General features: G+C 41.1%; 1 protein-coding gene across 1 annotated transcript in view; it reads left to right on the top strand.

The window, feature by feature from the left end:
* Positions 1–25,986, top strand: part of grip2b (glutamate receptor interacting protein 2b) — a 62,109-nt gene that overhangs the window by 5,611 nt on the left and 30,512 nt on the right. The window contains exon 2 of the mRNA XM_028406061.1: positions 24,751–24,828. Within this exon, the coding sequence (XP_028261862.1) occupies positions 24,751–24,828 (78 nt within the window). The remainder of the gene's footprint in view (positions 1–24,750; positions 24,829–25,986) is intronic.

Raw genomic sequence — 25,986 nt, 5'->3', positions numbered from 1 at the left:
AGGTTGTCAGAGAAACGTAGGCATCGGTTTTCCTGTGAGGACAGTGTCAGTACGGCAAATCAGGAAAGAATGACAGAAGAGGTGAGGAGAGAGAGTTAGATCAAGGGATGTGAGTGAAAGACTGCGACAGACCCTGAAATGAATGAAGGGAAAAGGGAAAAGATGAATGAGAATTCATGATGTCAGCCAACCTCTGAAGAAGGAGGTGAGAGACAGGGAAATATAAGTGGGTGAAAGAGAGACCGAATTAGCAGCTGAAGATATGCTGTGGTGTAAAAGAGGAAGAGGAGAGGTGAGAGGAGAGACGTGGTGAGGACGAGGAGATGTTGGCATGTGTTCATGATTTTTGTGATGTAGAAATGTTTCAGCTGAGGTAAGTCAGAGCTGGAGGCTCTGGCCGTCACTTTCCTTGGCGACGCCTGACTTCTCCTAACTCTTAGTGGAGCTTGAGTGCTGCTGAGATCACACTCACGTGTCACATGAGATTGGGCTTGTGACCACAGACACAGGATTTTGTGCTAAAAGCGCCCACAGCCGCAAAGTCAGAGGGCTCCTCTCAAGCTGTTATTGTCTGCCAGCTTACAAAAATCTCTTCTAACACTCTTTTCACTGGCTGTTTCTCTTTAAATGAATTAGATAAAAAAATAGAAGAAAGCATCAAGTGGCTGCAAACACACGAGTTTCTCCTGTTGTTGAAAGTCCCACCTCTTCTTGCTCTTGATTGGCTGACATGACTTTGACATGCACTGTAAAGGCAGAACTATTAAGGGTGGAGAGTAGAAAAGAGTTGATATCTGAACATTTGTAAAAGCCTGCTGCATGTGCATAGAGGGACAATCATTGACAGTAAAAACTATGGACAGAGCTTCCGTGACGTCACCCGTCCGGGACGCTCCGACCACTGCTGTGCTGGCCACGTTACAGTCCACTAAAACTCCAAATACGGACAAAAAAAGAGGGGGAGTATGAGAGGAGTTGAGGAGGTCGGGCGATCGCAGAAGCAGGAAACTCGTGCTGTGATATGGCAACCGTCTGTCACTCAAAGTGGCAACGCCCACAATTATGCGTAATTAATTAATATCATTAAAACGAGTGAAACCCCCCCCCCCTAACAGTTAACACTAGAAGAGAACTTATCATTTGAGACCAGAGTGTTTTTTTTTGTACCAGGCTGTAAACATGTTAATTTCTGCTGTGAAGGTGGCGATTTTAACATGGGAGTCATGGGAAATGACTCACTTCTGGAGCCAGGCCCCCAGTGGTTGTGGCATGAACTACAAGTTTTGACACTTCCGCATGGGCTTCAAGTCTGAGCGCCGAAGGTTGCCGCGCGGGGATAATACATAACTTCACCCCTTACAGGGGCAATGAGGATTGACTCATTTTTGGTGTGGCCACCAGAGGAACTGCAGGTTTTGGCACTTCCATTTTGACTTCATTTTACTTTAGCCCTACCTGGTGTCTCTTGGTGTCACAACATGCTTAATTTCTACATGCTGCATGTCACTTTAAATGACACCACTCACTGTCATCTGCTGGGCTCCGGCTCCCATACAGGTGTAGCAGGATGACAGTCAGTCTAAGACAGAAGTACTTTACACAATACACTCCTAGCAGTTAACATGTCGCTGTTCCACACAACCACCAAGAAAATTTGTGGTGTGGTGGAGCTGACTTGTGACTTGTCTGCTTTACAACGCCACCCATCTTTCAGGAACAAGCTGCAGAGGCACTGTTATTTGCCAGATGGTGACAGAGCTGAGGAGAACTGGCTTCAGGTTGCACTTCAAGAACAGAACACTGAAAGCTTTTTTTTAATCTATAACATCAGCAGCACTGTCTGCCTGGTGGTTCTGTACTGGGATCAAAAGCACTGAGAAAATGAATCGTGATAAAAATCAAGGTAAGAGAGTGTCAGAAGAATGAAAATGATGACACGATATGGCAAAGGAAAAAACAAACAAAGCAATGAGGGCACAAGAGATCGAGGGGAAAAAGGAGGAAAAAAAGCCCAAATCCCAGAGGGACAGCAACAACAGTAATAAGGGACAGAAAGATTATGGAAGGCAAAATAGCCTGGAGGACATGAGAAGGAGCAAGATTAGAAAAAAAACAAAGCAAAATGGAAGAAAAAAAAACAGACAGAATGAAAGAGAGCAGGAAAGAGAGGGAGTCTGAGGAAGCGATGACAGGTTGTGTTGCATGTTAGAGTAAAGAATGAACGCAGTGACAAGTGCCAGTGTTGTTTGCTGGTATGAGGCAGATAAGGGCCTGGGCTGATGTTTTCAAGAAGCGCTTTCAGAAACCTTTTTAAAAAACGGTTGTTTGGCCTTTCTCAGCTCCCTTAGTCTGCTGCCAGTGACAACAATAAGTCCAAAAAAAGTACAGCCAACCAATAAAAGAGGGAGACAGATGAGGAGAAACAGAGACAGAGAGTTCACACTTTTGCTACTTTGGCCTCATTATGTCAACGTCGGGTTACACGAGAGCAAAAGGCTGGGGGAGGAAGAAAGACAAAGAGGAGTAATATTTAGAAAGAGAATGATGGCAGGGCTCAAAGAGGGAAGGAGAAATATAAATGATATTAGATGGAGAATGGGTGTTTATTTAGGGAGGTCTCGCACTGACTGCATCACATAGGAACACATGGAATAAGTCATGAGGGTTGCTACGTTTCAGGCACTGATTGTTGGGGTGGAAGACCAAACCAAGGACGCTTTTTTCTACATATAACCAAGCAGTTTTGCATTCCCAGACTGTACCTAACACAGACTAAAGGTAGAACAAAACAGTGGATGAACACCAAACTTCAGTGCAAAAAGAGAAGCAGCTCCAATACAGAACCAAAACTCCCATCGTAAACTTGCTCTGGACCTCTTGTGGCCCAGACCATGAACCAACAGGCTCATTTAAAACTGACACAGAGTGGAAGAGGGGCTTCCACGCCTGTTACTAACTGTTACAGAGTGTGAGGTCCCTGCCCAGGAACTCATGTTTGATGCAATCAGTATAAAAATGTGTTTCATCCTTTGGTTGATAATTTTGTCTTCTGCAGCTCAGACATGAAGGCCCCAGCAGGTGTTTCAAATTGTAGTTCATGCCACAGCCTCTAGGGGCTACCTCCAAAAGTGAGTCAATCCCCATTGTCTCCAATAGTGAAATAGCTACATATAGTAGAAATAAACATGTTTACAGCCTGGTATAAAAATGGTGTTTGGTCTCTAAGTTTCCTTTTTTTGTAACAACTGTGCAGGTGGTGAATTTTATTTATAACTCTCATTTTAATTAATAATACTTCAAGACTTAAAATATGTGTAATTATTGATTTGAGTGACAGGCGGGTGTAGACTCACTGTCTGCCTGACGGTGATGACAGCAACTCAAAGTCACGCTTCAGAAACCTTGCTGGTGCTGAAGACTCACCGTGTTATTGAGCTTAAAAGATGAGTTGACAGGATAAGAGAAGGAAATGATGAACTTCATTCCATAACTTTATTTCTACTCATAAGTCTAGTGGTCTTTACTGACTCTCGGTTGAATTTTGACCTGTTTTTTCAGTCAAAAAGAACGTTAATGTCTTTTTAATCAAAGCAATATTGCTGAGAAATAGTAGGCAATGGGGAGCTGAGCCCTGAACAAAAGAAAAAAAGGCCTAATTAATTAATGGAGTTCAAAATTCATAATTTATGACAGTACCTGTATGCATACATACTTTTTTGCAAAGAAAAGAATATTTTCACAGAGATTGACAGAAAGGGTTGCACAATCTGAATTTATCGAGAAATTATCATTCCAAAAAAGCTCATCATTATCCTGACACAGGCACACAGTTGAGGTTTAGTTTGAGGTTGGCTGCCTGGTGGTTTTTCTTGGCTTAGCATGGCTTTCCATCAGATGAATTAGCATGGCATCTGTTAGAGGGCTCCAGTGGGATGAGACAGGGTTGTTGGATGCATCATGCCACTCTGGATTGCACTTTTTCCAGATGTCACACTGAGATGCTGCCGAGTGCTGAGACTTTGATTATTAAGAGATGTAAGGTTCCATGGAAACTTTACGAAGCTTCAGATGTGGCTGGATGGAGAAGGAGGGGTTGTAATGCAAGGAAGAAAATAGCTAAAAAAAACAGTTGAAAGGAAAATTAGGAAGGAAGCATTTAAAGTAGAGAATAGCAACTTCAGTCAGTATCAGGCTCCTTTGCTATGTCTGGAATAGATGGAATCATATTATCAGGAGCTAAACATACTTAAGATGGAGTATAAGAGAGCTTTACATCATAATGACTCCACATATGTGTCTAAAAAGCACTTAAGTGGATGCAATGACTGTTCTGAAGTGTCTATCAAGAGGTCAAATTTGCTGTTGAGTGCATCTGAGTAAGAGGTTGGCTTCAAAATAGTGAATATATCTGTAATATATATGCATAAGGTTACCATGAGAAATTCAGTATTGCTCTCTGTGTAGAGGAAGAACCCCAGCAAGAAACACAAGTGGAAAAAAATCAGCTCCTTCTGTCTTTAATCCAAACTTGGTAACCTGAATACTGCGAGAGGAAAGAAGGAGCGAGGGCACTTATAAAAGAGGAAGAGCAGGCGGAGAAATGAGAGAGTGAATTATGGGAAGACTGACAGGTAGGGGAGCTGGCACCGCAGAAAGCTGTGATTCCGCAGAGGAAGAGCGGAAAACAGATTTTGGGTTCATTTGCATTTCAAACTCGCCTGACTTCCAGGCTGCAGCGCCAGAAACCTGCTGATCTGCACTGTGTTCATCTCCTCCATCTCATTTCATCTCCATCTTCATTTTTCTCTTTATTCTTGATTTGATAGTATTTCTCCCACAAATTAGTTTAGCCTTTCTTTTTTCATTACTTCCTTTACAGCTTGCTTTCTGTAAATGTCTCATATTGCATTCAGTTTGATGTCGACCGGCTTCATCTTACTTTGCGAGGCAGCTGGATTTTCACAACACTCATAAGTTTGCACATCTCACACAAATTCATCTTGCTAGTTTTCAAGCTTGTGTTCAGACCAATCAGCATCCAGTGGAAAGGTACTGGGAGCTATGTGCATCTTTTATTAAGATAAAAATGATGCTCATATTTTTGATTATAAATAGTAGAAGGGCTGTCACAGCCTGTTTGACATTTTCCTGCATGCTTGACATTTGGTTGTGATGGACAGTGAGGGAAACGTCCAATCGTCTAGCGAGTATCTTATTCATTAAATATGCTCGTCCTTTCCTAATGCCCGATTAGGCTAGACATTTTTTTAATCTTTCACCATGTTCACCATGCTGGAGTGCTGTGAATTATTTCAATTTTTCCCCATGTCTTGGTTGAGAAACATGTCATCATTTTCTAGATCTGACCATTCAGGAGGGTCAAGAAAAAGTAAATATGCTCTACTCCAGTCAAAAAAATTCAGGAATTAAGATGGTTTGTTGTCATCTAACATGTAACACACTAAAAAAAAAATACAGTACTCTAGGCCATAAATAAATAAATGATAAATTGGTGCCCAGTGGGAAGTGACAAACACAGTTGCAGTTGCTCTGAGTGAACAGTAGGTGCTGACTCACATGGACTTCGTGCTTCTCCTTCTCAGTTCCACCTCTGATCCTCTTTCACGTTTTTTCCACTGACTCGCTTCTTGTAAGTTCACAGAGCACTTGAATGCATTGAACCTTATGTCCACTTAGCACAAACTTAATGAACTGCAGTCAGAAACTGAACTGACTTTTTTTTCATTTTTTATCTTCCTTTCTAAAGGTTTTGTCTTTTTTTTCCTTTTAATGCTGCTTTGTGCTGCTCTCAGACAGTTTTTTAGTCTCCATCTGTCCTCATTTGTGTCCTGCAGTGTAGAGTGCTATTAGAGTGATAGAATGAAGATGCACAGCAGGGGGAGGCATAGACACAGACAGAGAGAAACGGGGGGAGTGAGAAGGAGGTAGAAGTGCAATAAACAAGAAGTGGGACAGAGTCGTCTGAGTGCACAGCAGCAGTTGATGGTCATAGCCAACACTAAAAAATGGAGGGAAGGGGGCGCATAATGTTTAACATCCATCCATCCATCATCCATCCATCTTCTGAATCTGATTTTGACCTGTAGTGCAGGGTCACAGGGGGCTGGAGCCTATCTCAGGTGAGAGGCTAATGTTCAACATGCACCACAAAAAGCACACTGCACAAAGTCAAAGCTATGAGCTTTGAAGTCTGTTATGTGCACCGGTAACAGCCTCAGCTATGGTCTCTCCTGGCCAAGAGGAATAAAGATCAGACAGCTGACATTTCACTGTGTATGTGTCGGGTAGACACCTAAAGTGTTTGTTTTCTTAACCAGCTGCATGCAGTGAGTCTACAAGTTTGCATAAGTGTGTATGAAGGAGGTGGATCCATGTGTCAAAGTGCACAAGTGGGTGTTTAATCATATGTGTGTGCATGTGTGTTTTCCCGCACCGAACCACAGGAGGCCATCATTTGCCACTTCAAAGTACTTACCCATAATCCTCGGAGTGTGGATTAATTTGCACTTGAAACTCGGAGATTGTGAGAGAGAAAGATAGAGATGGAAGGAGGGAAAGGGGTGAGAGAGAGGAGAGCATATGGGATGCAGAAACAAGATGAGGATGTCTATGTCCATGTGGAACATAAAATGTGCTCTCAAGTGTCTCCAAAGTGTGTGTGTGTGTGTGTGTGTGAGTGTGTCTAGAGGAGAAAGCCGATGTGAGTCATTTTCCTGCCTGCTTATTTTGCCTCCCTCCACCTCTGCCTCTCTTTCTTTCCATCTCTCCATCCTTTTCTCTCTACACACAAATGCATCGCATGGATGCATACACACACACACACACACACACACACACACTTGGCTGACCCACTACATACAAATTCTGTCATACATCACGCTTTACTACACACAGATGATTTTTTCTTCTGATAATGGATATTATTAAATACAAGATTATAGCATTGATTTTTTTAAACTTACTTTGTTTACTTTTATAGCCCAGACGGACAAATCCATCTGTCAACATTTAAAGTGACAGTTTCACCTGAAATTTAGGCACTATCCATCAGCTACAGGAAATAAACAACTAATCAAATCAGTCAATGTGACTGTTGACTGTGCTAATGTCCTTTCACTTTTTAATTTCCTCCTAAATAATCTTGAATTCACTTCAGACAGCAGCACAGGGTGTTCATTGCACAGTGCTTGGAGCTCTCTAATATTGGTCCAAAACTGCCAAAAGTAATCTTTAAAACACTCATAGCCTCAGAGCACTTTCCCTACAAAACAACCAATTTGAAAAACAGAATAAAAGAATGAAATTGTGCTCCCTGTGATTTCAGGCCTGTGTGAGTTTTTTTTTATTGTGCACACAGACAAATTGAAAATGTCTGAATGACTGAGAGCACCAGAGGCAATACACAGAGAAAATACATAGAGGGCAACATTTTAACACTACAACTATCCCACAAAGACAAATATTGAATCGGGAGGGGCATTTGGACCCAGGTGTCTCCTGATGCTGCGGGCAGACCCTGGCAGATCTGATGGACTACGTCTCCTGTCTGAGGGAAAGCAGTTGTAATCACATCATCTCTAGTGGGGACTGAGTTTGACAGTTGATGGCATTGTGGGTCTTGTGGGTTGACAGATGTCTTAATATTTGGAGGTCCAGGACAGGACCTGTGGACTAAGCAGAGCCTTATGCCTGTGCCACAGAGCTGGTAAGGAGGCTCTGAATGTTGAATCAAAAGGGTTGATGAGTGGCCATTACTTAATGTAAATGTGTCAGTGAGACATTTTTTTGCATTAAATATGTAAATATTTTTACAAATGGACTACCTGGAACCTGAAGAAAAACCATTGCCTCTCTGACGAGGCAAAATAGTGTGCCAGTGTGCAATCCTAGCTCTTTAAGTTTAATTTGTTGAATGACAAATAAATGTTACTCCCACCTGCTGGTATATAGTGGCATCTCTTTTTGTGTGTGTTTAGGTGTTTTTTGGGTCCTCAACAAAGCAAAGTGATGCATTTGAGGTTTGTCACTCCTTGTGTTTTGATCTTGTAGAACCATTTCACATTGTGGAACCAGGACCTTGATCAGAAACTTGCTCGTTTTTTGTAGACTCGTGTCTCATGTCCACCTTATGCTTAACCATCAAACAGAAAAGGGAAGCAAATGAAAGGCCATTTGCACTGATGCATGCATTGCATTGCTTGCATCCACTGTTGAGTGATCCTCAGCCAGACTAGACTGTGCAATGTGAGTCAGAACCTCTGCTGATGTAAAGATGTGGGGTTGAGCTGTTTGGAATGAATCTAGGTCAGTCAGTTCAGGACGAGCATCCTTCATAACAAACTGGCCACAAGGGAGAGAGAGAGAGAAAGAGAAAGACAGAAAGAGAGAGTAATAAGGGTTATTAGAGTCTGTGGCCCCCTCACCCAGCCAGCAGACAGATTTGGTTTGTGCAACCATGTCAAATATGCATGTATTTACTGTAAGCGTGCATCTTTTCTGGGTTTTGCTTTGATGATTTTAGACAGTGTGAGAGATAAATAACCCCGAAGCAGATACCTCACTGAGAGGAGACGGAAAGGATTTTAGAGAAAGAGATGAGGATCTGCACATACAGTATGAAGAGGAGAAACCCGCTTTACGCTGTGAGGCAGACAGGAATAGAAGTTTATACACAATAAATGTACAAATTTATTAATAATTTATTTTTGTCTCTATATATCAAGCCCAAGGAATGCAGTATTGATTAGGTGTAAACAGGCAATACATTACATCTGTTTTCTTCTTCCTTTGATGTTTGAAGTATTTTGTGCTACTGTTTCTGAAACCATGATCAAAAGTGATGCTTTTACCTCTTTTCTTCTTCTTCTAAATTTAACATGAATGTACAAATGTTGTGCATACTGGCTAACAAAATTTGGTCTTGTGTGTTTGACGTGTAGAAAGTTGCTGTGAATAAATCTGTCAGCGAAATATGAACGTAAATGTGGAGGGAAGCTGGAGGAGGAGACGTGGGATGTCTGGAATCAGTCAGTCTACTCTTACTGTAATCACTACACTCCTCTTTCACCTCTCTCTCTCTCTCTCTCTTTATCCAGAAAGCTGGGCCTTGTCTTCCACTCAAGATCATTAGTGTCTTTCATATCTAATTGGTTTGCTCAAAGTTAGACAGTTAAACTACTAGGTTAGGTTTAGAAAATATCACAATTTGGCTTAAAAGGAACTTTTGCAATATTAACTAATCCTTTTGAAGACAAACTTCTCCCATCTGCACCATTTTATACATGCATTATTGTAGGGATCTTATCTTATAACTTTGTTTCGCTTCTATGAGTAGAAGAAAAGTGTCCTTTAGCCAGCTAACAACACAAAAAAAACTGAAATATCCATAAGTAAAGGTACTTAGGATAGATAGATAGATAGATAGATAGATAGATAGATAGATAGATAGATAGATAGATAGATAGATAGATAGATAGATAGATAGATAGATAGATAGATAGATGACAAAATATAATGCAGTTAGTCTGGAGGCATGTGTGTTGTCACTGTAAGCAGTGAAGGTGAAACCAGTAAAACACAATCATTGTTAACAGCTGTGACAGCACTGTGTGTGTAGGACCTCAAGCGGTTGAATACTCTGGCAAAGCTGCATGTCCTCACACAACAACTGCTGCACTGATTACGAATACACGCACGATGCAAAAACATTATTTTACACTGCCAAACAGTACACAGGTTTCTTTGCTACCCTGTGATATACTTACACCTGCTAACAATCATGTGACTGACAAACAATGCCGCTGGTAATTAGCAACACTGTCCTGCTGTCTTCAGTGTTATGCACATGACTTATTACACACGTTTAGCTTGCGGCATAAGGGGTGCATTAATAATCAATGAGGAGGAGTTTCCTTTCATTCGAATGAGCCAGGTTTGCAAGCTTTTGCTCATTGATAACATTTGAGAGGTGCTGCAGGTTTACAGAGATGTTAACATCAAAACTTCACCTAAATGTGTTACTATGTGTTACTGTGTGTGTAAAATGTGTAAAAACAAAGGAGAAGAAACACAGAAGGTTATTATAATCCAACCCTGTTTATAATAAATATGGTTGAATTAACTATAAGCTTCTCTTTGCATTTCACTGCAAAATCCTATTTTATCTCTTTGTCACTCACTCCCACATAAACTCTCAACATCTCCTCTTTTTCTCCTTTTTTTTTAGACATTTTTTTCTCCATTAAGCTCATCCTACTCCCTTCCTCTCTCTCTCTCTCTTTCTGTCTCTGTGTACCTATCTCCCTCCCTCCCTCTCTCTCTCCCTCTCTCTCTCGGGGGTTGAGTGGTCGTAACGTAAGCGCCAGTCATCTCTTATCATCGCCACTGTGTTCCCTGAGCGCTCGGCAGTCCACATCTCTCCCTCTGTCTCTTCCTCTCTCCATCCTCTTCTTATCTTTTTGGTGTCTGTCTGTCTGTGTCTTTCTCTTTTTCTCTGTATCTCTGTGGATGGTACTCTAAATAAGAAAAAAAAACAATGTCTGCGGTCATGTTTTGCGGTTTGAGAAGGGACGTTGGGGCAAACAGTGTTGGTAAGTGCGTAACCCAGCAAGAAAATTATTTTAATCAACATTTCAGGTCTTAATTGTATATTTTTGCTTTTGTATTTGTTGTGGAGATTGTTGAACTACACTTCCCAGAAATCAATTGTTGTTGAGAAATTGCACGGATGCTGTGTGGAATCTTGTTGGTTGGATGTTCTGCCAAGGAAGTTTCTGTAGGTGGAGCTCTTTTATTTGTTCAGCGGAGATTTGTTGTATTTTATTGTTGACACTTTTTCTTGATTTACTAAGTATACTAATAATATGTTTTGTTAGATTCCTGCTTCTGTTTCTACTAATTGTCTAGATTAGTAGAAGCAAAGACAATACTATGCTATAAGAGTGTTACCTGTTGTAAGCATTCTTTTGTTATGTTTTTTATATTTGCTGGCCTTATATTGTAAAATATGCCTTGTGTTTATAAAAAACAAGCATTTTATTAACCTTTTTCTTTAGATTGTCTATTGCAGCCCAATTCCAACCTGTCGTATGTTGTGGAGTCTACGTTGTTAACATTTACATCCAGCTTTAACACACAGTAGGTGCCAGATGTTCCAGTGGAACCATAGTGAGCGAAAAAGCAGAACATTTGTATGCTTATTGATGGTTGTGGTTAGTATCACAAACTTCATTTTGTAAATACATAATGGTACAAATAATGGTCCTCTGATTATGCACATAAACCTCTTTGCAGCAGAGGGGAATCATGGGTAAACATTGTTGTAGAGTGAGCCAGCATGTAAATTTCAATGGCTGCCCTGACCATCTGGTTAGACTTACTGGTGCACCCATATTCAGTATATTATATATTGGAATTACAGATATTAAGTATTAATTATGTAATAGGAGTAAAAAAAAGTATGTAAGAGTTTTAATTATGTTAGCATTGTTTCTGTGGGTACTCTGGCTTCCTCCCACATTCTAAAGACATGCTTGTTAGGTCAATTGGTGAAATTGCCCATAGAGTGAATGGTTGTTTGTCTCTATGTTGCTTATGACCTGTCCAGGGTGTACCCAGCCTCTCACCCGTAGTTAACTGGGATAGGCTCCAGACCCCCGTGACCCTGCACTGCAGGACGAAGCGGGTAGATAGATGATGGATGGATGGATGTTAGCATTGTGCTAATAGCTACAGATTGGTCAGGTCAGATCAGGTGACAGGAACCTCTTCCTGGATGGCAGCATCAAGTACATTGAAAGAATTTAAGTGATTTTGTTTGTATTGTTTTATATTCTTTTGAGAATCATGGTTAAAACATGTGTTTGCTTTGCTGTTCGGGTCTGTTCAGCATGCTGCAACTACAAAAGCCATTTAGGCTACTTTTTGCCAAAGTCGACCTTCCATATTGAACTGTTTCATGTCACTACTATTAATGCCTTTGCACTGAACGCTTCCTACCATTCTATACTTCTCTGTGTTGGAGTGTAGTTTAATTAGAAGTATTGAATTTGCATCATGTTTCTGTGGTCTTACATTAGCATAGCATGCACGGTTGGTTACCTCAGACTGAAGCATTCCACAACTCTCTTTCTCCCCTTTCTCCTCCCCTTTCTCCTCCCTTTAGCTTTGTTCCTGTATAATATACACCACATTAGAGCTAATGTGATGCATCAGGGGTATTAATAAGGTGAGCACCATCCTATTTCATGCACTGATGAACATAGCGGGAGTTATATTCTCTGCAATGGCCTCAGAGACTAACTAAGCTGATAAGAGCGCCAGGACACCTGAAACTCACAAAGCTGCTTTTATTTCTTTCAGTTTTTATGTAGATTGTTAGAGGTTTAGAGGTTTCACATTTCACTGCAGGCTTTTGTCCAAGTACAGTTTCAATTTGCCTCATTGTTCTGAGTTTTAAAAAGGAAACTTCAATGACTAATGAAGCAGTTACTGTTTCATTGCCTCCTTTTTGAAAATGTATTTCCTAAACTTGCACTTGTCCTGAAGATTGATTTCATCTTTTGGTTACGGCTGAAAAGATGAGCACATGAAAACGCCTGAGAAACGAACAATAAGTGAACGATGAGAGGTTTATCACCGCCTTGGCTTTCTGTCCGCCGCTCGAGTTGATCCACTTCATTTTCTGAGCATTACTGGGCTGACCGCACTGAGAATTTAATGGGTGACTGTTGAGAGGCGGTGAGTGTGTTGGATGTTATCATCAGCTGTGCATGATGCGTATGCTCTTTCTCTCTGCTGCTCCCTGCAAAACTCCATTTTTTTTGCTCGGCTTGTTGTGCCCATAATCCTCCAGCAGGGCGTCTGCTCTGTGATTACGAGCGTGACGATGATGCAGCTAAACGGTGATACATGCATATTGCCATTATTAAAAGACAAAAGAGACATTACATCCTCCTCCCACTGTCACTTACACTTACAGGCAGTTAGATAACACTCTGACTCTGCAGGTACACATCATGGCACAGGGATCAAACCATGTGACTTATTAATAATGGGACCATCTTTCTTAGCACATCACCCATTTAATTCCATCTCTCTTCCCCCCTGTCTGATGAACCTTGTCAACAGAGTTAACCCAGCATCATGTCGTATTTGCAGCACAGAGGTGCCAGCAGAAAAGAAACTAAACTGTAACTTCAAAAGGACTATTTGATGTCTTTTTCCTGCCCTAAACCTGACAAGCTGTTTTTTTCTTGCGTCTGTTTCACTTCAGCGGTGAGATGTTTTCCTTTTTTCTTTTTGTTTGTCATGTTTGTAGGGATGTTTGCCTCCTATTACGGAGGATTTGGTGACATATTTTTGTGTATAACAGTTCAAATGGTAAAAAAAAAATGACTCCAACCTTCCAGGTGGGTCGGTTGTTTTCGGATCAAACAGAAAAAAAAAATAGGGTTTTGGACTTGGAGCGCATATTACTTATGTATATAATACCTTTTGTTGGCACCTAGGCCTTGCACAGTTGCTGTGAATGCTACTTCAGCTGGTGAGAGTGAATGAGTGTGTAGCTATCACATTTTCAGTATTTAACTCCTGTCACTCAACTGCTAAGGGTGCAACTGATTTTGCACCCTTAGCAGCAGTCGTCCCAGAATACACATGCAATATACATTTATTTATGCTTTGATCGGCTCATGCAGCAGTCCAACAGTATTTCTTCTTGTATGCTCCATGATTGGGCACCAGCAATTGAGTGTTATGATATTTGTCAACTTGAGGCTCTGGGAATTTGTTACATCATCAATAATTCTCTTCATAATTTTTTAGACTCTGAAAAAAATCTTTATATCTTGACATCATAGCTGTGTTTAAAAGTGCATTTCTTCTTTTTGTACATTCTTTAGCTTCCCTCAAAAACTGCCTGTCTGACTTGTTAGGCCCCGTTCACACTAGAGAAAGTCAATTCAGCTAGAATCCTGCTACAGCCTGAATCCCGCTCTAGTCGGATTGATTTCCCCAAAGTGAACAGGGTCTTAGTTGAGGTGATGACAGTCAAAAGTGTTGTCATTCGCACATTTGTGAGTTTTCTCCAATATATCAGCCAGTAAGTCTTTTGTTTACCACTTTTTAATACAAGAAAATACATATTAAAAAGCCAAGTTGCACTACATATAACTGTTATTTATTTTACAGACAACCCTTTATAAATTTACATGTAGAGTAACACCGAGGTTCCTCATCATGGTTACCTTGTGATTATTCCTACATGTTTGGGTAAAAGGATGCACAGCTTCACTGTTGTTGCTTCAACATAGATTTACATACAGTATGAGGCGCCTCCGGCATGTTAGTGGGAGTTTTCCTGCTTAAGCTGTTCATAATCAGCATGAGAGGAGCTTAGGTGGGCATGTGGCCATGCGGACACCCACTTGTCACTCAAAGTGGTCTCTCCTTCTATTGTGCACTATTTTACTGCCCAAACAGTGTAAACAGGTGATTTTGGGAAAAATTTTAGTAGAGACCAAAACATGTGGGTTGACTCACTTTTTGGAGCCGCCCTCAAGTGGCCACTTGAGGGCCTGCAGTTTTAGTTATATTGGTTGAGGCAGTTGAGATTATCAGATCCCACAATGTCTGATGCATCTGCCCAAGAGCACCTTGCAATAAGAAGCTTTCACACTTTCTCACCATCATGCTGACTTGATCAATGTCGGAAACTTCTTTGATGCAACAAGAAGAAGAAGAGGTGTTTCTTTTCCCACTGATCCCCCTTTGATTCATTAGTTTTAAAAAGTTTTGCAGAAAGTTTAAAGCTTTGAAAGAGACAGACAAAGAGGTGAGAAAAAAAACATGAGATCATTAGAGCTAAAATGGTGATGGGACCCCATTTCATACTGCACCCCCACCCCTCATCCCCCCACCCCCCATCCCCTAACCAGATCCATACAGGCTGCAATTAAGCACAACAGACAAGCCATTAACCACCCTAATTACTGCTTGTTCCTTCCATAGATGTTCAGTATGTGTGGGTGAGAGCCATCTATGTGTGTGAGAGTGTAAAAAAAGAGAGAAGTGTACAGAGAAGGATAGAAGTGGGTTTGTGTACTGTACATCTTTGTGCACATCCAATCCTTTGAAATTTACTGAGTGGGAGGGTGGGGAAGGTGGAACAGTTCATGTGTGCCCAATTGTGTCATCTCTCTCATCTCTATATCCCAGCTGTGTGTGTCTGTGTGTGTGTTCACTTCACTCACATCGTTTGCACTGTCGAGGACAATAGCTAATTACACATCTTCAGTGCCTCCAGCATCATAATGGCTGCAATCAGACCGCTCAGTATTCAATAACACTGAGTTTCTGTGTGTGTATACATGTCACATACACACATAACTGAAATCTTCCACAATCATTTTACTTTTGTTTTGCTAGTTGTTTGATTTTGTATGCATAGTTTTTTTCATAACACACTCTACAGTGTTTGATGTGTTTCTGAATAACAGATGTTTTTTTGGCAATGAGGTTTGATTTTGACTTTGATGATGCACAAAACATCTCTGGACTTCTGTAAAGACTCTGAGCACACATCCTAACAGCTGCAACACACCTGCGTTCGACTTTTAAATGTGTGTGGGAGGAGTGGGCAGAATGAAAGGCAGTTTAATTAGGCAATTTTAGGGACTTGCTCAAGGTCCGTGGTTAAATCAGTGGCTGGCAGAGAGGTCAGAGTGACCTGCTAATGGATCAATGTGACATGCTAATGGTTTCGGGGCAATAATTCTGCCTTTGCTAATAATAAAGGATAGCAATTACTTGCAGATTTGTCCAGTGCAATTAGAAAAGAAATGCACCTAAACAGACAAAACACAAGCAAAGTAGGAAAACATTGTTAACAATTTGGCAACATAAGCACCACAAACTCAGAAACACACTATCTGTAGTGCAAAGGGCAGCAGAAATGTTCCCTAACAGACCTGGTCAAAATTGGCTTGTTGCTTTAAGCCAGGGTTGATACTTTTGGAAAGCTAGGATTACTACTGTTAGCACTAACGGCTGTCAGTGTAGCATGTTATCCAGCCAGGTGTACTGCTAACAGATATCTGAGGATGTTAGGAAGTTAAAATATCAATAATGTGCCCATGAGTTGTGTTTTCTGTGTTGGGGTGTACTGCCATTCCCAAGAAATGACCAGCACTGGCTGTAATACTTTGTGATTTGAAGTTATTGAAATATGATATTCATCAGTTCTGTTGGTTTATTTCATCATCCTGGTCGCATCATTCTAGCCTGAGTATCTAAATAATGTTACTGGTTTCTGTAGTTGTTGAGTAGTTTCTATGATGCGGCCTTACTCTTACATGCACAGTACAATGTGTTGAATTTGATGAGGAAAAATAAGAAGTGTTTCCTTGTAAATAGCCACAGTTGTCATTAGTCTGTCGATCACGACAGAAAAAGAATTCTCAATGATTGACATATTTGCATATACCGCCACTTTTTGTGTATCAAGTTTGTCTTTAGAACCACAGTGTTTTTGTGTTTCTCAGACTTCTGCCAATCTATCTGCATTGTAGCTGCAATTGAGCAGGTGCGCCGCTCTTTATCTGAACTCCTCAGCACTTCATTTCATATTGAGACGCCTACCTGGTGGTTTGCTGAATAACTGTTTGATTATAATGGTGTGTTCACTTAAATTGCCTCATTCAAAAAAAGAATAGGCCTAGTGCCATTCTGTTCCTTTTAGTTGTATCTTGTGTTTCTTTTATGCACCCTGAAAAGACTGGTGCTGTCTTTTTTTTTAACATTACTACCTGGCAGCTGTTTTTTTTTTAACAAACACACTGCACCACTGTAGCTCATTCTTGTGCATTTTGCATATTAAGTCACAGGTTGGAAGCATTAGGGGAGTTGTTGTGATTTCTGTATCACCACCTGCTAACACCTCCCATTTGCAGACTTTGTCAGTCTTTGTAGCCAACCAAAGAGTCATATCCGCAATGTTTGGATTAACTGGTAACTGAAAAGAGTGACCGGTGGCTGGTCTCTCCTTTCATGATAGAGCGTGAGGAGCTTGGTCATGCAGGAGGGGTTTGGTGAAGAGCTGCTGCTCCTCTGTGTTGAGAGGTAGCCAGCTGAGGTGGTTCAGGCAGCCTGGTGAGGTTTTCCAAGCATGTCCAGCTGGGAGGAGACCCAGAGGCAAACCCAGGACTTTCTTTTATAAGATTATATCGCTTAGCTGGGAACACGTCGGTATATCCTTAAGGACAGACATTGTGAGCTTGAATGTGTTTGCGTAATTATGTGATATAAAAACTGCATGCTCATACAAGAGACATTTCATTTGTGTTTTGTATGGGTGTGTGTTTCTGTATTGTTATTGACTAAAATCTCTCTCCCTCCTCTCTGTCTGTCTGTCTGTCTGTTTGGCCCATTGCCTGTCTAATAGGTTTTTGGTAACCTTGAAGCAAAATGTGAAACAACTGGATACATATGCATGTATCTGTGCTTCCACTGTGTGTGTGTGTGTGTGTGTGTGTGTGTGTGTGTGTGTGTGTGTGTGACTCATTGGAACCTTGACAGAACAGTGTGCCTGAACAAGGATTATAAAAGTTATGTCATCTTGTGTAACATCACTGTGTTGACAGCACTATATCTGAGGTCAAGTATGTCCCCACAGCTTCATTCAGGCATACTGTAGCTCTTATAGTTGCACTAGACATCTGCCAGATGCACAAGAAGTTGTTCTGAGCCTCCCACATTTCTATCTGCATGGCTTTCTGTGAACCATGTCCTCATGTCACCTCTGCGGTATGTGCAGGTCCTCAAAAATCTGCAGATTCCTCTGCTTCATTCTTGGTGGAAATGTTGTACATGCCAGTTGTAAACTATATCGCCAAACACCATCTTGGCATCCTAGGAAGACAGGGCCTCACAGCCACCGAGTTAATGACTTTGATTATTTCGAAGGGACCAATAAATCTTGGAGCCAGTCTCTAAGGCTCGGCCCTTAAGTTAATGTTGGCCGTAGAAAACCAGACAGACTGAGCTGGGGTGTAAGTTGGAGCAGGGGCGCAATGACGGGCAACGAGCCTCTTGTTGTTGTCTGAGGAGCAACTCAAGTCTCCCTCCAGATATGGCGGCATCGGCAGAACTGGTGCTGGGAAGGCACGGACACCTCCACTCCACGTGTATTGGTTGCGGGCACAGACACAGCATAACGCTGCTCCAGATCCTGATTGTTCCATTCAGTCTGCATGTTGGTTTGCGGGTGGAACCCTGCGGACAGGCTAGTCGTGGTCCCAAAAACTGTACAGAAGGCCCACCAGACCTGGGAGATGCTCCTCCTTCTGAAACCGTATTCACCGGAATACCATGCAATCAAAAAACATGCTTAATAATGAGTCTGGCCGTCTCATACAGTATAGTCCACTGTGACAGCACCTATATGCCATTTAACACAGAATTTAATTAGGACTGACTCAATTTAGGAACCAGCCTCTAGTGGCCATCAAAGGAAGTGCAAGTATTGCTCCCTCTTTAATTGGATGTTGGAGTTTAGGTGATGTTGAGTTTTCAACAAATGTTCACTCCTCACCCCCACACACCAGCAGTGTGTTAGTTTTTTGGGTTGTTAGCCAATTGAACTGCCTGCCCAATGCAGGTAAGTCTCAATTTAATTAAAGGTAGGGTAGGAGATTTCATTCTGATGCACTTTTTGTTAAATTAGTGTAACTTCTCTTTACAATCCGATAGCAACCGATTAGTTAGGCAGTTTTCGCATTTAAACGAAGAATATGAATCATCTGTGGAAGCTATAAAACACTAAAAACATCAGCCAATCCTCCGGCTGGACCCTGCGCGGAGTATTGTCTGGTTGTCACTCTCTTCCTGCTCTGCGCGCACCAGAGAGGTATGTGCATGATGGCTCGTCTTTAGGTAATGCGTGTCCATGTGATTGGGAGGCGTGGCTTCGGGGTGAGCTCCGAGAGAAAGGGGCGTGTGTTTACTTTCGGAATCTGGCTGACTCTCACCGAGTTTTCAAAATCTCCTACCCTACCTTTAAGAAATTTAGTCAAATGAGCTTCAAGAGTATAAACTCTAGGCATGCACTGTATTATCAGCAAGACATTATTGTTGGCAGATATTTGCCTTAAAAATTAATTTTAGCCCATCAGCCAATAATATCAGTAGTAGTAGTAATCTCTATATCATCAAAATGATGGAAATATATAAAAATCAAATGTCTACAGTGTGGAGGCTTTTTGTGTCTGCTATTGGGTGTGAAAAAATAAATAAAAAAGTATGATCCATTTGTATATACACAAAGGGAGTAAGACTGTGAAAGTGATCAAGGTGCGAATTCAGACACAAAAAGATGCTGTCACATTGATAGGATATAAAAGGGCTCTAACTCCCTCTGTGTTTAGAATAGAAATTGGTCAGTAGTCATGTAAGGTAAATATTGCCTCTGAGGAAAATATCCCAAAATCTCTTCTGCTATATTTTTCTATATTTTTCTTTCTGTCGTGACACCATATTCCCAGGTGCTTTCACACCAATTCACCACTTGCTTCATGTGACACTGATGACTCTCACACTACCGCTGTGAGACTCAGAGTCAGCATTTGATATGCAAATAACCACGATTTGCAGATCAAACGACTTCCAGACGTCTACTTTAAAACTGGGTGAAACTTTTGTGCACATGCTTAAATAGAATTTTAGAGACTATATTTCCATTCGAGTCATAAGTACATGCTGAAATAAAGTCTTTAAAGGCTGTAAAAGTGTAATCTTGATAGTTGATTTTGACCAAAACAGTGCTTAAATACACAAGGATGATAAAAACATACATAGATGTTTTCCAGTGCACTTTGCTGTAAAAAGCCCAAATCTTTGGCAGTAAAGACGTGTGGAGTTCACCAATCAAATCCTTTCAGATGTCTGCAGTACAGCCTTATCCCCCAGCAGCCATGGTGTTTGTGAACATATACTGTAGGTCTGTGGGTGTGTGTTTGTGTAAAAGTTCAGTGAAAGCTTTAGGGGAATCCTGCAAGATGCTACAAAGACGTGTCTGTTAGTATTCCCTTCATGCAAGCAGACAGACAGAGGCACAGTCACACACACACATACACACACACGCACACACAAGCCTAGCAGGTGTTTCTGAGTAAGGAAGGATGTTTCCAATCTGACAGGTGAATTTTCTGACCTACAACCCTGGAAAACTAGCATAATATACTGCACATCTTGTATGTGTATTTGTGTGTGTGTCATGCTGTGACAAATAAATAGGCCATAGAACAAATTGATCTTTTAATTTTGAAAAATGTTGTACAGAAATAACTTTTTTTCTCCCCTCTGTCACATCCATCTTTTTTCCATCAGACCTGCCCCCACCTGCTGTAGTCATTACTGTCTCTGTTTGAAAAGATGCTCATCTTTGCTGTAAGCATTATGCTGGTGCTTCTGCTGCAGGAGGAAAATCTGGCCTGACGCCTCGACTATAACTCAACCTGTTCAGTAAGCTGACAGCGCCAGCAGTCATTAGCCTAATCACATTCAAATTATTCACTAGAAGACACTAATTTATCAGGCAGAGTTGGGAAACTGAAAAGGAAAGGAAGTGAGTGAAAGAATGTGTTTATTGGAGGATGATGTGTTTATTCATTAAAATAGATTCGGAGAGCTATTGTTCCAAATGCCTGTTGTGATGAACATGTTTGCAGTGAGCTGGTGCGTTTGTAGAAGAGATCTGTAAGTTTGGAGGATGAGAACAATGGATTCATGCTGCTGGGAGGGAAAGTTATGACTAAAACAGTTTGCCTTGTACATCCAGGCAGCGGGGCAGAGATGGCCAAGTTGCCCACAGCATCCTTGATGTCTGTGCAAGTTACTGTTGGTATATCTGTGCATGTGGGACTTGCATTTCCATGCACGTAGTGTGTGTGTGCAGGTGTATATTTGGTGCCTAAATCCGTTTGTGTATGCATCACTATTTGCTGCTAAAGGCCCTCTCTCTCTCTCTCTCTCTCTCTCTGTGTGTGTTTGTGTACGCGCTGATGAGCATCCTCAAGGGTCCATTATGTCTGTGACAGCCCCACAGCAAAAAAAAGCAGCCAGTCGGATAAGTTATGAAAGGGGTTTAAAGCAAAATTGAATCCACAAGTCATAAATTATTAAACTTATTACACCTCTGTGAAGATCGCTAAACTCTGAGACACAACAACAATGGCCTCCTTTCCACTGTCACTGCTGGGAAGAGAACTGATTTCTAAGCTTTACCAGTGGGAACACGCTGCATATTTAAAAGTTGTTAGAGGGCAAGAAAATGTGTCATGTATGGAAACTGTAGCAGCAAAACAATTTATATATTGAGGATACTGGAGGGTGATAAAATACCCACTGTTGGGGAGAACACTGCTTCATATATAGGAATGTTGTTATACTGTCATGTATTAACATCTTAAGGAACAATTAGGAATGTGTGGAAGATGTTTGCTTTCAGCAAAGCACCCTGGATGTTGCATCATTTTTTTACAGTTTACACAGATTCTTCAGTGGATGTGAGCTCATGTTTGAAACAGCTAGTCTACTTTATGAAACAGTTTTATCTATGAGAAGAGATCCCTGTAAGTTGAGCTGCAGATGGTATATCCAGTCCCCTAAATCAGGCCAAGCAACACATCCACATTCATTTACAGTGGTACTTTGAGGTTTTAAAGAAGGGCTGTTTTTATTACAGTGAAATGCAACAAAGGGCACAGGCTGGAATCAAACTTGCACCGCTGCAGAGAGGATTATAGCCTCAGTTTAAGAAGTGCAGAGATAGTTCAGCTTGGGTTGAGTGGGCATCCTATAAAGTTAAAAAAAAGACAGACATGTCATAAATCTCGATTAAAGGTGGTAAAAATAGTTTGAAATTGCTAGGAAGGAAGGAAGAGAGAAGAAGAGAGAAACAAAGGCTGTGATATTCCCAAAAGGAAGCACAATAACTTAAATTCCTCAAATGCCACCAGACTGGACCTAAAAATAAAGAGGAAGGACTTAGAGAGGACTGTGTATTCAGTGTAAGTACTTCATCTTTAGGTCCACTAAATCAGTGTATAGGATTTCTTTCTATGTATAAAAGTAAAAACCAAGAGTGAAGCGTGGTGACAGCATCATAAAATATGTCCGACATCTTGAAGCTTGACAGTTAACAAAAATTCTTTGTGTCAATGAAACCTGGGGGCAGCACTGTGGATCAGCATGTCAGTATGATTAAAAGCACAACTTTGAAGATAAAGGATTATTTAAGACATTTTTGACATCTGTTGCAGATTGTTTACACCGCTCTGCTGTAGGTGCTGAAAGGCTTTAAGAATGGCAACATATTAATTTGCAAATCAACCAAAGGACTGTGTGTTGGAAGCTGTGGTGTAATTGTCTATGAATACAATGCAACTTGATGACACTTCTGGAGCTGTGTATGGGAGCAGCTGAGAAATGGCTTATGAATTGTTAAACGTATCCCAGCCCTCTGATGGAGCAGAGGTTGTAAAGTAGGACACATCCTCTCCCCTCAGAGCCACGGCAACAACAGCCTCAGCTCCACCGTCACAGCTGCTGTCAAACTGAGTTAAAGAGTATGGCTTAGCATAACACTTAATATACCTCATATATCATAGATGAGACCGTAATATTAGAACATTAATCTCAAAGTGTACAACAACAAACTTAATAAAGATGCTTAGACGCTTTTAAGCACCAACAACTTTTTATGGCCTACAGAAATAAAGACAGTAGCAACATTTTAGTGTTCTAGCTCAAATTTTATTTAACTTATATAAATGTTCCAAATGTAAGAATCAAAACATCCTTGTTACTAGTGACACATGTGGTCACTAAGGGAATTGCAATCAGCACCATGTTGCTCATGCATATAACATTTCATGTGTGCAAGCAAACTGTGGTCAAAAAATCTAAAATGTTGCACTTTTGTATAATTTAGTCATTTATGATGTAATGATGTAATTAATATAGTAGCACAGAGAAAATTCCATCCCGTCCTCACCTGGAAAAAGTACCACGAGTCCTTGAAATCGGGACATGTGTGCGTGTTAACTGCCAAACTTAACCATGTGTCATATCTGGTGTTACTTTTCGTAGCACATTTATGCAGCGTTTCAACTTCACATCTCAACCTGCAGCCCTGTAATTGGATTACATTTTCTTAGCCTCAGTTGATGTCATTCAGTTGGGTGCTGAGTTTTAAAATGCAAACCTATACAGGTCCATTCTGTGCTGTTCAACTGTTTCAAAGTGCAGCTTTAGATACCTGTGGCAATCTAAGCAGAAGTGGAATAATAATGTATCAAATATTTAAAGCATTGGATGTCTCTCTGCCAGACAATAAAACAGGACATCTGTCCCCCCAGATGTAACATATAAAAATGTCCACCCAGGCAGTAGAGAGTATTTAACCATGTACCTGGAAATCCTTTGGGTAAGCTTGTTAAAGTGTGTATAGGAATTTGATGCAGTTGCAGTTGTGGTATTGTTAGGTAGATTATGCACAGTTTGTTTTTGATTTCACAGCATTTTTATATATATATATTCCATGCAAAGTTTACACCTGTTAGAGAGGAAACTCCCCAGCAAACAGCAGGAACCTCTTATGAGTCTGCATCTCTGTAGACAAGAGCCAGTTCTGCAGCCTACATTTCTTTAGAAATTGTTGCTGTTGGATTTTTTTGTACTGTGTTTTCAATTGTATTTCTTTATGCTGCTATGGCACAAGGACACCTTAAGTCTGCCATCCAAAAGTGCAAAAAGTAAAACTGATGCATGACTGAAAACAAACCTGAGCTTGTTGGCCCTCACAGATGTCTACCTAACCAGGACTGAAAAATGGCTGTTCTCTGAACAGAACTGCTCCCCTCCTTTACACTGACTTACCATCCAACCTAGAGGTACAAAGTGGTTACACAATGTTACCTTTTGCAGTGTAGCGGTTAAATCCAGCTTTTGCCTCACTGCATTTACCTGTTGCTTCTTTGATTTGATTATAAACACACTGCCTCCTCTAATTTGTCAACTAATAGCCAATAGACTACAGTAGAATACTTAATTGCATCCTATCGGAATACACTCGTTCATGTAACAGCTGAAAATGTTCACACTGATGAACCATGTCGAAACCAATTTAGTTTTACGACCATCTTAATTAACAATTATACACTACTGTGCTAATGGTGCTGTAGTGATGCTGCAAAAGCCAAACAGAGCACAGGGAGCACTGCCAAGGAGTTCATATTGCACTCAAATAAAGTGACACTTAATAATGTTCATCAGCAGTAATGTGTGAGGGGAATGTGGTGAATCATTTCTTGATTTTATAAGAAGGGAAGAGAGGGAGGAGGATGATGTGAGATTAAACTTCTGTGTTTGAGAGGAGATAAAAGCTGGTGGAGACAGAGATGATGAGCAACTAATGTCAGTTAAACATGTACCATCGCAGCAGCGTGATAGTGTATTATCTCTACATGTTGCGTTTCTATGTTTTCACCCAGACACTTATCTTAATAAGCTGTCATCCAGTTTTCAGACATGCTTGCTAGAAATGAATGGTGTACTGAAACACTCAGCTCAGCTATCAGCAGCAGATTTTTACAGAAACATCTCTTCAGAATCTTTAAGCACGCTGTATATAACACTAAAGCTTTACTCATCTCTTGTCTCTCTTTCTTCTAGATGATGGGCCGTATGGGAAAACTAAAGATATCTCTGGACCAGAACACCCCATGGCCTCAAGAAGACACAGTATACCAGGTATGTACTATGTCTTCTGTAGCAAAAAATTGTTTTACATGTGTATTGATGCTCAAACAAAAAAGGGTTGGACAAGAAGCAATACAGCACTGTAGAGTATGTACTGTACTGTCTTTAAACAGTGTCATCTATCCTGCATCACAGTGATTCTCTTGTCATAACTTATCCTGGAATGAATTAGGCTAAGGCCCCGTTCACATTGGAGAAAGTCATTCCAGCTAGAGTAGGATTGAGCCCAGACAGCCTTTAAGCTGGATGCGTTCAGACCTATTTTCAACTCTGGCTAGCACACAGTTGTGTCCGCACTCAATCCGGCTTCATCCAGCGTGCTTGCTGTTCTCCAAACCACTAGGTGGCGCCTCATAATATGGCTAATAATGTGGCAAGCCGGATTCGCTAGCCACATTTGTGTTCACACCTGAGCCACATTTGAGCCAATCCTGCTAGATCCACCTCTCGAGGGTGGATCTAGCCGGCTTGAAATCAAACTGGATTCAGCTGGATTGGAGGTGTTCACACTCAGAAAAAAACACATCTGGATTGATCTGGATGCGGCCAAATCCTGCTTAAGCCACATTTTTTCCCCAGTGTGAACGGGGCCTAAGTGATGACAGTGACATGTTTGCAATAATTAGTTTGACACATTTAGGGGTTAAAATAACACCCTCTTTCACCTTCCAGTCAGAGTAATTTCCTCTGTAGATCGCTATCACACTTTGATGCACTTTCTCTATGAGCGGCAGCATGACCTGACAGCATGATAACATCAAGGTGGCAGGTCGTCTCTGAGTAGACGTGTTTTGTCTCAGAATTCTCCCAGTGAACCTCCACAACAGCAGTTTTATGCCTCTTATCGTTCTCCATGGGGTGTTTTCACCTTGTGAGGCAGTTGGAGGACTCCATGGATGGTTCCATGGCCAGATTATGCCTGACACAAACACAATCATGTGTCATTTTGGACCAGACTTTGGGACCAGTTGTCTGCATGTACCAAAAGGTTGTACTTGGCATACTGTTATGCAGAATCTGTTTATACAGGTGGTTGTTCGGGGTCATTGTTACCTTACTTGCTTGGCATGCAGTTGTACATTTGTTGAAATGTACCTGTTTTAGTACAGCAGCTTTAGATCTGTTGTTGTGAGAGAGATAACATATCAT

This window comes from Parambassis ranga, chromosome 5 (genome assembly GCF_900634625.1).
Source record: "Parambassis ranga chromosome 5, fParRan2.1, whole genome shotgun sequence".
Classification (NCBI taxonomy): Eukaryota; Metazoa; Chordata; class Actinopteri; family Ambassidae; genus Parambassis; species Parambassis ranga.
The sequence above is the reverse complement of the archived record's forward strand: the minus strand, read 5'-3'. Positions and strand labels throughout refer to the sequence as shown.